The sequence below is a fragment of the Lolium perenne genome, chromosome 3 (genome assembly GCF_019359855.2).
Source record: "Lolium perenne isolate Kyuss_39 chromosome 3, Kyuss_2.0, whole genome shotgun sequence".
Classification (NCBI taxonomy): Eukaryota; Viridiplantae; Streptophyta; class Magnoliopsida; order Poales; family Poaceae; genus Lolium; species Lolium perenne.
The window spans coordinates 125,604,346-125,618,485 of record NC_067246.2 but is presented as its reverse complement, the minus strand read 5'-3'; the positions used below and the strand labels follow the sequence as shown (position 1 = coordinate 125,618,485).

At 47.1% G+C, this 14,140-nt stretch overlaps 3 protein-coding genes across 3 annotated transcripts; all 3 read right to left on the bottom strand.

Annotated features, from left to right (window-relative positions):
• Positions 1–3,099: 3,099 nt before the first annotated feature.
• Positions 3,100–7,815, bottom strand: LOC127342310 (uncharacterized). The gene is made up of 3 exons (XM_051368245.2): positions 7,518–7,815; positions 7,283–7,388; positions 3,100–3,525 (listed from the first exon to the last, which is right to left on the bottom strand). Exons 1-3 carry the CDS (start codon positions 7,752–7,754, stop codon positions 3,443–3,445), a joined length of 426 nt encoding a protein of 141 aa, XP_051224205.1. The 5' UTR covers positions 7,755–7,815; the 3' UTR covers positions 3,100–3,442.
• Positions 7,816–9,052: 1,237 nt separating this feature from the next.
• LOC127342307 (uncharacterized) lies at positions 9,053–10,542 on the bottom strand. Its single transcript, XM_071828121.1, has one exon. The coding sequence runs from the start codon at positions 10,154–10,156 to the stop codon at positions 9,134–9,136; it is 1,023 nt and encodes a 340-aa protein (XP_071684222.1). The 5' UTR covers positions 10,157–10,542; the 3' UTR covers positions 9,053–9,133.
• A 152-nt stretch (positions 10,543–10,694) lies between these two features.
• Positions 10,695–13,669, bottom strand: LOC127342308 (epoxide hydrolase 1). Its single transcript, XM_051368241.2, has 4 exons — positions 13,238–13,669; positions 12,953–13,135; positions 11,495–11,736; positions 10,695–11,118 (listed from the first exon to the last, which is right to left on the bottom strand). Exons 1-4 carry the CDS (start codon positions 13,532–13,534, stop codon positions 10,872–10,874), a joined length of 969 nt encoding a protein of 322 aa, XP_051224201.1. The 5' UTR covers positions 13,535–13,669; the 3' UTR covers positions 10,695–10,871.
• Positions 13,670–14,140: the final 471 nt, after the last annotated feature.

Sequence of the window (14,140 nt, the reverse complement as noted above, 5' to 3'; positions counted from 1 at the left end):
TGCTTAATATCCATATTATATACTTCTAAGAATTGCTATTTTTCGTGTTGGTATATCTCTTCTATGATCATTGTCTTCGTCGCCTGGCCCCCCCTATGCTCAAATCCTGGATCCGCCCCTGGGTCATGCCATGGCAACCGTGCCAACACGACACACGACGAAAAGCACTCGTATCAAATGTTTTGTTCGTCACCAAAGTCCGACGACAGAGCGGCGCAAAGCCGATCATCGTGATCAATCAGTGCGCGTGGCGTAGGTTAGGTCGCGCGCCGCCGTCGCTGTCCGTCAACATCGCGGCACGGGCACCATGGAATCAGTCAGGTCCACTCGACCTTTTGATTGGAATGTCAGCGTCCAGGACCAGAAAGCATCGCATCTCCCCGAACGTCGGCGTTCGGCGTCAGGGGCTCTCGAGTGCGCTATCTCACGGCATCGTGCCATCTCCAACGGTTCATCACATTTCGAACCATTAAACTGTTCGTTGTTTGGATCAGTTTGCGGTGGCCCGTAGACCGGGGAGAGCCACAAGTTCATCTACGGTTGCCAACATACGAGTACTCAAAAACGCGCACCATTTGATCCGCTACCTCGTAATTTCAAGCAATTTCATTTCCTCGTTGAAACTCAAATAGTTACACTTAAATGGTAAGAAATAGAAAATAATCCAACTTAGTACAACAAGATAGTTTAGAACCGGCCTTATTGGCATACGCCGTTCAGTCCAAAGAAAATAAGACACAAATTAATGTGTGATCCAGTGAATCACACATCTCGATTAAAGATCATCATTCGACCATGCCCGGTGAGCAGGATCCTTGTCATCGGTCAAGGGAACTGGCATGAGCTGGGCCTCCTCGCCGAGTAGGGCAAGCTCCAATTCCTTGAGGCTGTTGTGGGCGTTGATATCTTCTTGTGTTGCATGTTGACGTTCCCGGAGCTTCCTCTCATCCCTCATCTCATTTGACACCTCCTTGTTAGCTAGGAGCGTCTTGATCGTCTCCATGACCGCTTGAGAAGAGGCATCACGCTTGGCCTCCGCCTTGGAGCTTGTCCGGGCGTCCCCTCGGCCTCTTTGATGCACATGCCTCACTTGGGGCGGCACTATCGACATCGATGACATTGGATTGCCTGGGTTTTACGTTTCCGTTACCGGGCACATAGAGCTTGTGCCACTTGGGTCAATCTCTAATCACCATCCAACAATGGAGCATGTTGAAGCTCTTCATCTTGTTGGTGACCTTGAAGTGGTCCAAAGCTTGGGTCATAAAGAGTGCAATGACAAGGCCACTAACTTTTTCGCTTCTTCATCGTGTCATAGGAGGCGTTCAACTTGGTGCATTACTCTTAGATCAACAGTCACCTTTTTTTGGGAGAGGCCACACTTTGATCACTCACGAAAGGGTGATCACCCAAGTGCTTTTGCTCGTGGAAGTAGTTGTAGATTCCCTCCAAAATTTGCCACCCTTTTGTTGGGCACCATAAATTGGATCTTGTACAATCTCCATCCACGCCTCGCAAAGGAATACGTCCTCAAGCTCGGTGTATCTTCCAGTCCCCCGGGGCCCTTCTGTGGCTTGGGGTGCAAGAAATGGCTCGTCCTTGATGTCGATAGAGGTTGTTTGGTTGTCACCTTGGGTGACACATTGGGTCTCGGTGCCACCTCCTTCATCGATCATGTCCTCCATGGCCTCGTCTCCCTTGAAGAATGCTTGGTACACATGCCATCGGTTGGACGGAAGCATAGAGTGATCTATGGACATGATGATGGTTGCGAAAGACAAGAACATACATGGTCAGAGGGTGAAATGGGTGGCACCGACATTTCGTCGAGCAGGTTACGGCAGATGGTGAGGGCGTCCGACGAGAAGCGTTTCGTGGGCTTCCTTTGCTTGTTTAAGTTTTTTTTTTTAGAGGTGCTTGTTTAATTTTATAAGCGTAGTTTGAATGTGGTAGCACATGTCTTGGTTCGTTCTGCTGAGCTTTTGGTTTGTAAGTTAAGATAATCCGTGATGGACTTTGTAATGATGTACCAACAAGGACTTCTCTAGGGGAGGCTGAACCGACTCCTCTAATATTGAGAAGGAAAGTTAGAGAAGCTACACTACTCTAACTTTCCTTCTTCAAATTCATTGTATTTTATGATTCAAATCAACTTATATATTGCAAATTTAAGGTATGTATTCATAGTTATTACTTGCAACCAAAATTATGGTGCAAAAAATAGTTTGGATGATTTACGCTAGAGTAATCTCCTGCATTAATAAGCTACAGTGTAAAATTATGTATTTAATGCCAGCATACCCTAACTTTGCTTCTTAGTTTTCTGTGCATTTCCTTCTCACCGTCAGAGGAGCTGGTTCCAGGAGAGGCGAGCTGGGGCGCTAGATTTTTTTGTGAAAGATCCCCAAAGTTAGTGCCTTCCTCCAACTAAAGTAATGTTCATTTCACCCCTTCAAGTTGTTTTCCTGCTCCATCCATGCTAATCAATAAAGTGTCACATTCTCTACAAAAATGAAAGATCATCATCATGGCAGAGATGGAGATGGTTGATAATATTTATTAGTAGTACTAGTTATCGGTAGACCCTGATTTTTCTTATTCTCAGTCGGTTGCAGCAGACTTGCAACTCACGGCGAACATGAATCACGGTGCCAAGAAATAACTTTGCTCAGTTACAATTGTAACCCACTTGTAATTTACATAACGCATGAATCACGGTGAAAATCTATTGGCTCCAGAGGTGACCAGGTTCTAAACTAAAGTCTCTGTCAACCAGAACTAGCTAAATCAAGGCCTGGTAATACGTAGTATTTGGTAAGGATATCCCTGCATTGCGTGCCATCGTACAAGTGCACCAACAACATGACGAAAAGTGCTGACCTGACCAACAACGTGCGCGTAGAACCCAAGTCAGGTGCTCACATGATGGCTAGCGTCCCTAGGAAGGCTAGATACCAAGCTAGATCGGCGAGATGCCTTCAAAAAAAAAAAAAAAGCTAGATCGGCGAGATCTTGCACCGGAACAAAGGCAAAACTGCCAAAACCCTCAAATTTCGAGCTTATAAAAGAACTCAATCCCAGCAGTGTGCCAGCTAGCCCTTGAAGTTGAGTAACACTCTACTACTGTATGAATCACATACGAGGAGCAAAATGCAGTTTTTAATTTGATTATCCCATGAGACCAGGACACCTTTCCAAACGGCAACAGCTACTGTAGATCAGAGTGTTTCTTTGGCGATGTTGATTTTTTAGGGGTCCATTTTTCTGGCAATATTACAATGAGACAATGTCAACAACACCTAGCTGCATCATAAGCAAAATACACACGACCTAATCTCACACCAGCATGGAGGCTCTTCCAAATTTCTGATTTCCAACATGGATGAAGGAGGGGCACACAGGAGATCAACGCCACAGGGCGATAAAGCATCAGCTGCATCAGTCACCCAGACTTGAAGAGCAACACGGCTTTAGAGTCGATGTAGAAGTAGACAAAGTAGTTAGTCTCGTGCGTCACGTACGAACCTGCAAAAGGTAGTGAAAATACTTAGCAAGATCGTTTGCACTTCCTGTGTATCTCGTGGAAATAGTAAAGTGCCCAAGGTCATTGCAGAAGTTGTGCTGTAGTTTTATAACTAGCAAAGCTTATTGTTACAGATCAGCCTTCAGCATTTGAAGCTTTCAAAAGGATCTCTGAGGCGAAACAACAACCATATATGGGGCAATGGTTTATTGCCCAGGATAAACAGATGAAACTCAAGGCATTCAAATAGTATCAAAATACACCGCTAACCTCTTAAGTCTTAATCGCAACTTAAAAAACAGCATGTGAAGCAAATGTTAAGATTGATCGGTTTAAGTTTTTATCTTCTACGTAGTACTGTTTTAGCAGCTTGGCTGTTACAAACATACTGACAGGACAAAACTGACATCAATCTCTCTACACCAATCGAAGGCACAGGTTCAGAAAAAAAATTATGATTATGTTCCCATCATTTGTCAGCTTGCTTTTGCATTTCCAAGCAAATGCAGATGCCCTTAAGTTCAGCACAATCATAGCAAAGCAAAGCATATTGTGGAGTTTCTTTGGAGGCTTCTAACCTTCAGCGCCTGGGCCAAACAAAGGCCCCAGGCATTTAAATAAAACTGAAACCAATCTATAACAGGAAAACTACAATAGAACTGGGCTGCGGCTCCTCTGACTGCTTTGAAGAAATGACACCCCTCTAAACAGGTCCTACACCAATCGAAGGCACAGGTTCAGAAAAAAAATTATGATTATGTTCCCATCATTTGTTAGCTTGCTTGTGCATTTCCAAGCAAATGCAGATGCCCTTAAGTTCAGCACAATCATAGCAAAGCAAAGCATATTGTGGACTTTCTTTGGAGGCTTCTAACCTTCAGCGCCTGGGCCAAACAAAGGCCCCAGGCATTTAAATAAAACTGAAACCAATCTATAACAGGAAAACTACAATAGAACTGGGCTGCGGCTCCTCTGACTGCTTTGAAGAAATGACACCCCTCTAAACAGGTCCTTGTACTCATTCCAGAAGCAAGGCAAGACGAAACGACACACAAGCTAAACCTTAAAAGTACAACAAAAGATCACTCAAGCCAGTTGAATGACAGCAGGTACAGTTGCCATGGTAGTGGTTACTCAAATGGTATGTAAATGACCAAATGTAGTAAGAAAGCAGTAAATAAACATAAATACGGGCGGGTCCAAAGCAAAATAGGGAATATTCTACGAGAAATTACAAAAATCATACTCTAGATATGCTAAAACATAAGATCCAATACTTCAATCTGGCAAATATAAATGTTCTTACAACTTCTCCAAGACGCTGAGAAGCGATTGAAGGCAAGCTTTTATCTACCACATGTACACTCAATTAGTGACACCCAAAATTAACAAACGTCGTTTTTTCACTTCCGAAATTATTTTTTGCGATAAGGTCATTAATATGACATGCTCTCAAACTACAAGATCATCTAAACAGGTCCTTGTACTCATTCCAGAAGCAAGGCAAGACGAAACGACACACAAGCTAAACCTTAAAAGTACAACAAAAGATCACTCAAGCCAGTTGAATGACAGCAGGTACAGTTGCCATGGTAGTGGTTACTCAAATGGTATGCAAATGACCAAATGTAGTAAGAAAGCAGTAAATAAACATAAATACGGGCGGGTCCAAAGCAAAATAGGGAATATTCTACGAGAAATTACAAAAATCATACTCTAGATATGCTAAAACATAAGATCCAATACTTCAATCTGGCAAATATAAATGTTCTTACAACTTCTCCAAGACGCTGAGAAGCGATTGAAGGCAAGCTTTTATCTAGCACATGTACACTCAATTAGTGACACCCAAAATTAACAAACGTCGTTTTTTCACTTCCGAAATTATTTTTTGTGATAAGGTCATTAATATGACATGCTCTCAAACTACAAGATCATCTAAAAGGTCATGAGATGTGTGATTTGGCAGCTTATACCGTGTCAAATGGAGCATCATAAGTCTAGAACAGACAATACATTATTCAAAAGAGTACCAGGTATATCAATCAAAGCCAATGCCAGACTAAACCTGTTTACACGACACGCCTTGGTTCAAATCGTAACTTACTGCACTTTGTTATATAGTAGTACTTGCCGAACTCGTGTAAGATTTGTTCAACAAATTAGGCAACGGTGCCACACGTAGGTTAGGTATGCCAAAGTCAACCTTGTAACACTTTTATTTACTCAGTAACATACACAATTATCAGAACATGAATCCTGCCTAAGGTGTGGTCACAAATGACAAACCAAATACCAAAATACCTTGATCAAACAAGCCTAGCTCGAAGTGTCGCGAACTGAAGCAACATTAATGGCCAGGCAGATAGTCCTAGCCCCTTTCAGCGCGAAAGCAGTGCTAACAAGTAACAGGAGTTAATCTAACAAACGAAAAGTCATATTGTTCCCTGGTCCCCCTCTCCGTTTGTTGTAAAAAGAAAGTTGAGGTATTGTTACAGTTCAACAAACCATGGCCAAAATGATATAATACAAAAATATGAAGAAAAAGAAGGAATCACAACAAGATGCGGAATTCAGATAATCGTAACAACACTCATCAAATATAGAGGATTCTCTTGTGATAGGCCTAATGGCTATTATTGTAGTTTGGACAAAACCAGCTATAGAGAAAGATACCCACACATATTGATCATACATGGGATGACTTATTGGGTAGTGTCGCTACAAAATACCAAAAAAATTCTCTCAAGAAGCTTTAAGAAATTCGATGAGACAAAAAAGGTTGCCTCAAGTAAGATAATCTACTTTTGTAGAAAAAAGAGTTGAAAAATGTATATTAACAGTAACATGCAGTTGTGTGTACATGCCAAACACTTGATTAATCTTTTGTTCTTCTAGAATCACATCGTAATTCAGATGAGCTAATTGCTTTAGAGGTCCCTAAACTTTCTTTCAGTCTAATGCTAATTATGGCTGTTCTATTAATGGGAACAAACGATATGTTACCTCTAAGATGATGTGGCATACTATGTGGCATGACACAAACAAAATATGGTGGCATGCCAGTACCTAGTCAGTTGGAAAATCTACATAACATGTCATGTCATTTTTGACTGCATCTCATTTTAAGATAGACTGGCATGGTAGTGACACTAAGTACATTCTTCCTATTGCAACTTACTCCGATTTGGTTCATTCTAGAAGACTGAAAGATAAACTCCAAATCTCCCAACTGAAAATGACACACACTGAATTCCAGCTACGCTAAGTTGGACCTGGTCGATACCAACCAGAACCTGATCTATAGACAAGATGCCTGAAGCAAGCTTTGAGAAATATTTACAGGAGCACAGAATATAACATCGAAACAATGAGCCCCGAGAGCAAGGAATTAAACTAGGAGTTGTACTAAAATGAGGGACACCTAATATGGAACTAAGTGGCAGCTTGCTTTGCGTTAACCTAAATACAGTAGACTGTTCATCCTTACCGTGATACTATCGAAACCTGTTCAGACCCTAAATCCTTCTGAAATACACAATCTAAAGGGCCACTTGCGCAGTTAACTCATTCTACTGACATCCACATAAATTCGACCTCATTCAGTGCCGCACTGGGAGGTATATTCATCAACACAAGTTTACGGTCACTTGGAATAATCCTTCTCCATTTCACTAGGACCATATGAAAGTAACACAATATGGGCACGCTGAAAGCCTGAAACTAGCCAAGGCACTAGAAAGGAAGAGGGGGGATTACCGAAGTTGCGGCCGACGATGCAGTGCCAGGTGGGCCCGTGGTTCTTGTCGAACTCCTTCTTGATGTACTCCGCGATGTCTTTCTCCATGGCGTGCTTCTCGAACGCCTACGCAGTAACAGCAGATAAATAAATTCGAGAGGCAGCGCGCGCGAGGCCGGGAGCAAATCGAGAGGGAAGGGAAGCCAAGGAGCAAATTAGGGGTGGGGGAAAAGAAAGAAAGAAAAGGGGGATTACGAGGCGGGAGATTTCGAAGGCCTCCTTCTGCATCTCGTCCTTCATGTCGGCGCTCTTGAGCTGGATCTTGTGCGGCGTGGGCGAGGCGGCGGCGGCGGGCGGGTGCGGGGAGCCGAGGGCGGCGGTGGCGGAGGCGGCGACGGGCTTGCGGTCGGCGTCGGGCGGGCCCCTGGTGGCGTAGGGCGCCGGGTGGGAGGCGGCGACGGACCCGAACTCGCGCTTGACCCCGTCGGCCATGGCTGCGAATCTCCGGCGGTGGGAGGAGGGAGGGCAGTGGCCTGCGGCGGAATGAGTTGGAGGAGCTCGGGGTCGGCGATTCCTTTCTCCACTCTCCTGGCTGGCTTCTTTTTGAAAGGCGACGGTGGCAGACAGAGACAGAGAGTCAGTCAGTCGACTCGGTGGTGTGGGGGATGCCTCATCATTGCGCGACGCGACAGAGGCCGGGCCTTCCCCCTAGAGGTAGAATGGGAAGCGAGGACAGTCTGGTAAGCAGTGGGCTGCAGTGGACCCGTTAGAAATGCATCATGGTCTGGCCTGCCAGGTACCCCAACGGTCAGTCCATGATAGCTATTTTGGCCCGCTGGCCGAAAACAACAAATTAATTAAATTCAAATTCAAATTCAAATTCCCCTAAAAAACTAAATTAAAATGAAAACTAAAGCGCCTGGAATTTTGAAAAAAATCATTCATTCAAACATAATTTACATAGGAAAATAAATAAAATAAAAAATAATTCAACCGTAGCTACGGCTTCTGCCCCTGCGCGAGCGTCGACGGCGCCACCGCCTACCCGTCTACCTCATCCTCGGTGAGGTCAACGAGCATGCGGTGTGTACATGGCCCCTGCTGCGACCACTCAGGATTGTGCCGTTTGGGTCATGCCATTTTGTTTGGGTTGTGCCGTTTTGAGATGCCTTTGAACGGGGTTTTGAAGAGGGTTCACCACCAATGAGCGGTGACCTCACTGGCTCACTATTCACTTCGGCGCTGACCATCCTTGGTGCCGAACTGCACAACTCCAGCTTCATTCTTGCTAGCTCAGAACAATAGAGAATAGAAACATAAGGTAATGAAATATACAGAATGCCATTCCAGGAGAATGTGTTCTAGCAGCCTTCTGTGAACCTCCTCTAAAAGCCCTATAGAGAGTAGTTTTTAGAGAATTCGGTAGAGTTGCTCTTTATTTAGCTTTGCATTAATCAGTGTCTATTTATCTGAAACAAAAAAGAGAATTATTGTTGGTGCTGAGGAGACGACAAGTTTTTAAAAAGGTTCATTACAAAAGGTTACATGAGACTACGAGTGGATGTAGACACCTTATAGTTTGGCAAATATAAATACTAGTACCACTTTAATTTCTTTGTATTTTATCCGCATAAAAAAAAAAACCTAAGGACGAAGTTAGTTAACCCATTTTTTTTCAATTTTCAGTTTTGGCAGAAAAAAATAATATCCGAATTGTTTAGTGTTCTTATAGTGTTCTTACATGGATAAAAATTAAAATGCAGCGATCCGTCGTTGAAACATTCGGGACAGAAGAAACGAGGCATGGAGCTCAAATGTGAAATTTCCTTGGGACCGACTCTTGCAACATCGGCGGTTAACCGCCACCGCAATCAGTACAAGCTCGGCGAGCAGTCGTCGCTGGCGCATATCATCTGCCCGAACGCCGAGGCGTCCACTCCAGTGCACCCGCCGTGCAGGAACACCTCCAGCAGCAGCCCGTGCGCGTCCGCGACGTGTCCGTCCGCACGGAGCAGGCCGACCAGCTCCGCTAACGCCGGCGCGTCCCACCGCAGGCCGCGCCGCACCGCCTCCGACGCCACGTCCCTGGCCGCGGCCGCGTCCCCGGCGGACACGCACCCGGCGACCACGACGCCGAACGTCCTGACGTCCGGCGGGCACCCGGCGCGCTCCATGCAGCCCACCATCAGGCGGGCGCCCGGCAGGTCCCCTTTCCTGCACAGCGCGGCGACGTACACGTTGTACACCGCGACGCCCGGCACGAGCCCGCGCAGGAGCATTTCGTCGAACGCCTCGTCGACGGCGTCGAACTGCCCGCGCTCGCTGAAGGCGCGCAGCACCAGCTCGAAGTCGGCCACGCCCGGGGCCACGCCGTCGGAGCCCATCTTCTCCCTGACGAGCCCGTACGCCTCCGCGAGCATCCCGTCCCGCAGGAGCGCGCGGAGGACGGCGCGGTGGTCGAGCCCGCTGGGGGACACGCCCCACCGGCGCATGTCGTCCAGGAACGCCGCCGCGTCCCGGGCCGGCGCGCACCGGCAGAGGGAGGAGAGCACGGCGCGGCACAGCGGCGAGTCCGGGTCGAGGAGGAGCGGGGGCATGCAGCGCAGGAGGTCGGCGGCGGCGGAGGGGCGGCGGGCGCGGCAGAGCGCGGAGGCCAGCACGCGGAAGGTGGCGGCGTCGGGGGCGGCGGTGGGGGCGGCCAGGAGGAGCACGGAGGGGGCGACGCGGAGGAGCGACGGTGTGGAGCAGAGGGCGGCGAGGATGGTGTTGAGCGCGCGCGTGGTACGGACCGCGGTGGAGAAGAGTGTGGCGGCCGCGGCGAGGCGGCCGTGGCGCGCGAGGGTGGCGAGGAGGCGGTGGTGGTGATCAGGCTCTGGCGGCGGCGAGCAGCTCATCTCGCGGCCGTCTGGTGCCAATGGAAGCAACCTGGTAAGAAAACCACAAGATCTAGAGGGTAGTCGTTAGTCACTCAATGCATTGGCAAAGCGTTTTTTCAGCTGCAGGCAACACGCGCAGCAGCATACCGTTCCCCATTTCTCCTCTATGTAGAAACCAAATCGAACAGAACTCGAAGCTCGGCCGTTGCCTCTCCTCTTTGACTGAGTCCGGAACTGAGTCACTGAGCACAAACAGCAGTGCCAAAATTTGCAAAGTGAAGGCAAACATGAGTGCAGGAACCGTCACGTATTAACGGTTGTTAACTGAATTTGAAACTGAACTGAATGCCAATTGTTGAATTGAACTAAATGGCACATACAACTGCTTCGGCTGAACTAAACGGGAACTGTAACACACAAGCACACTTTCAGAACTAGCACAGAATATCTATCTACATGGTGTGAATTCATCCCAACACTGAAGCAAGGAAACAAAGAGCACGCACCAACAGAATGTTGCAGTTTTCTCAGAAAATATTCAGAAATGCTATATAGATACACAGGTAGGTTCGCATAATTTATTTAATCAGATAATACTTCTCGCTTAGTTTCATGGTATGTATAGTTTTTTTTTAGATGTCATGGTATGTATAGTTGACATCATTAATAACATTATAAAAACTATATAAACACACCAAAGCAACTAGTCTTCCCTGAGACGTCTCTTATATCTTCAGAACTTGCTAAAGAACTCGCAAATGTGTTCTGAAACCTCATTAGGCTTCTCCTGGTTGAGGAAGTGACCCACTCCCTCCAGGATAACCACATCCTCCAGATTCGGCACGCTCGCCTTGAAGCCACCCTTGTGAATGTACTCTTTCACCCCCGGTGTGTTGTACGTGAGGTCCAGGTCCCCAACGATGAACTTGGTCGGTACTTTTACTGGAGCTCCAGTCCATGGTGCAGAAAGCTCCCAATTCCTGCATCAACACAAAAGATGTTGAGGGGTATCTCATGAATGCCTTAACACATAAACTTTTGAACTGAAATTGGCAGAAACGGCTATGTGGCTCACGCATACATATATCGACTTAAAGTTGATGAAAAGAGCAATTTCGGCAGATTTGACACTAGGTTCCTTTCTTTTTAGGTTACAGACTTAAATTTAGAATTTAGGATTTTAGCAGGTAACTCCCCCTCATATGATATGAATTATAAAGGATAAAGACATGACTCATGAGGGACCAGTTGACATGATTCTTCCTTAGTAAATAAATAACTTCCCTGGCTAAAAACAACAAATAAAGTATTATTTTGTAAAATCAAGACGGTGAGAATGAGCCATCAACGACATACAAGTCCAGGCATCTGTAGAAGTTCAGCCCTCCTGTAAACCCTGTCTTCTCGAACTTTTCAGCATAGTAGGAAATATCTTCTTCAGACAACCATGCAGGGAGAGTACCATCCGAATCAAGCGACTCAAAGAAGGTCTTGCCCTTGGATAGAATAATAGGAGCTGCCTTGCGCATTCCAAGGATCGCCTTAAACTTATACCTATGGTCGTACAGAGCAAATTCAGCTTCAGCAACTCCAGGGTCCTGCATGCATACTTTAGTAATTAGTATGTGCAACTGTTTCTGAGTTCTGACAGACCGAATCCTGGACAATGTTGGTGCAGAGGAAAACTATGTCTGAGAATAAATAAATAATTAAACAGCAATATCTGATTCCACGCTAACCTTATGCAGGTAAGAATTGTTGAAGTTCTATACTTAAAAGGGAAAAGCCATGTGATTACATAATAGACAATTACATTCGAAGAAGAAAGTCATTTAAAGGTTTTAAGACCAACTGTACTACCGTAATACACCAGATTGTAAGCTTTTACAGCTCCGCAGAGAGATAATGTGTTCAAGTTCAGTGAAACTTTTGGGGCTTGTTACCGAGATGTTTTACCTGATACCTAGGGATACTATCACAATTTGTGTGTGTTGCTTCAGGTTCAAATAAATTAGAGCAAGAACAAATCCTCTACATCTGCTCGCAGATACGTTTATGTGATGTTACATCTAATGAACCTGCCACTTTATATTTTTGATGGTCATTTTTTTATGGTCTCCTGCCACTTTTATGGCGTCAACGAAGGACATTTTCACAAAGCTTCAACGAAAAACATAGTGTCTTTCAAGAAATAATATCTTGATAATGAGATAAGTTAAAATTTGGGCTTTCGCAAAAGGACAGCGCTAAATATCTGATTTCGATTCAATCAAGAGCTCTAGTTCAAGTTACCAAGGTTTTAACCCGATTATGACATCTGTGTAGAATAAAAGCTTTTATGGAAATCATGTCATGTGACAGCGTTACGTTTCTGGCTTCAAAAACGATAATGGTAAGTATCTGATTTCCATCGAACCAACAAGAGTAACTAAAATTTCTTACTGAAAAACAATATCCCACCTCCAATCAAATAATAATGCTTTTTTGTTTTGTTTATTATAGGCATTTCGCCGGTGTTCTATCTATCAGTTAGCTGCTTATGAATAATTACTCCTTGCAACGGCCATCTCTCGAGCATCGAGAGCAGCCCGCAAGGAACAAATATCAGGGAAGTTAAGCACCATGCAAACAATCCTCTAACACAGTGAAATTACTATACCTGCAACTATCAATCAGTTCAACTGTCCGCAGTGATCAGTAAAACAAACCAGTGCCAAATAATGTCAACAGGACAGGGGAACGCAACAAATTATACCATTGATTCTGTCTGCTGGAATCAGGAGTTGAGGACCAGGAAGGATGAGGGAGTTTCACCTGGAAACGGCACATGTAGTGGTCTTCCCCGCAAAGGGCCCTGATGGCCTGGAGTGTAGTCCCTTCGGACCGGCGCGGGTGGTACTCCACGCTGAGGTTGACGAGCGCCCGCACGAGGTCTGGCCGGAGCAGGCAGAGCTGCCACGCCACGTAGGCGCCCCAGTCGTGGCCCGCCACGAACACCTGCCGCGAGAGGCCGGGGATCAGTTAACTTAACAAGGAGCAGGCCTGCGCCTGCGCGAGGAAATTTGGGAATGGATGGCCTAACGGGTCCGAGGGTCAAACCTGGGGCTGCCCGAAGTCGGCGATGATGGCGACGAGGTCGCCGACGAGGTGGAAGGTGGTGTAGGAGTCCTTGGCGGGCGGGACGTCGGAGTCGCCGTAGCCGCGCAGGTCGGGCGCGACGGCGCGGAAGCCCCGGGCCGCCAGGGCGGCCATCTGGTGGCGCCAGCCGTACCAGAGGTCCGGGAAGCCGTGAACGAGCAGCACCGCCGGGCCGTCCTCGGGTCCAGCCTCCGCCACGTGCAGCCGCACCCCGCGCGCCACCTCCACCGTCCGGTGCCGCACGCCCTCCGGCTCCATCGCTGCTCGCGGCCCGCCGAGGGATCGGATTAACCCGGATGTTTACGGGACAGGGGCCTGAGCGCGCTGCTTCGGGTGCGTCGCCGGTCGCCGGCTGTGGACGATAATTCCGTGGTTTGTGTTGGCCGGCAGGTTGGGGTTTTTGGCAGGTTGCCGAAACTCCCCGGAGCTTGCGACTTCGTTGGATCGGTCGGTATCGCGTGCGCTTCCCTCGACTGTGATGCGTGGACGGCAACTGCCACATTGGAAGGGAAAAAATGTACTGTACTTTTATTCTTCGTGAGAGCATCTCTAACAGGGCCACACAAACGGTACCATCTTCAGCGGGGCGACGCATTATGATCGGACCGTTCGCAGCGGACGCGTCAAGTGATCGCTCGCATCTCCACCAGGCCCGCCTGTCAGCGACCCGTATCGAGGGGATCGCTTCCGCGGCCATTGCTTCTGCGGCCAGCGCTTCCACGTCTACGCCGCAGCCTTCGCCATCAATGTCGCGGCTGCCTCTTCTGCGCGCGCACTGGCGGGCGACGGCTGGACTTCTGCGCCGCCTTCAATGGCATCGTTTCCCGAGCGTGGACGGCCTTAAAAGTCCACCGGCATCGTTAC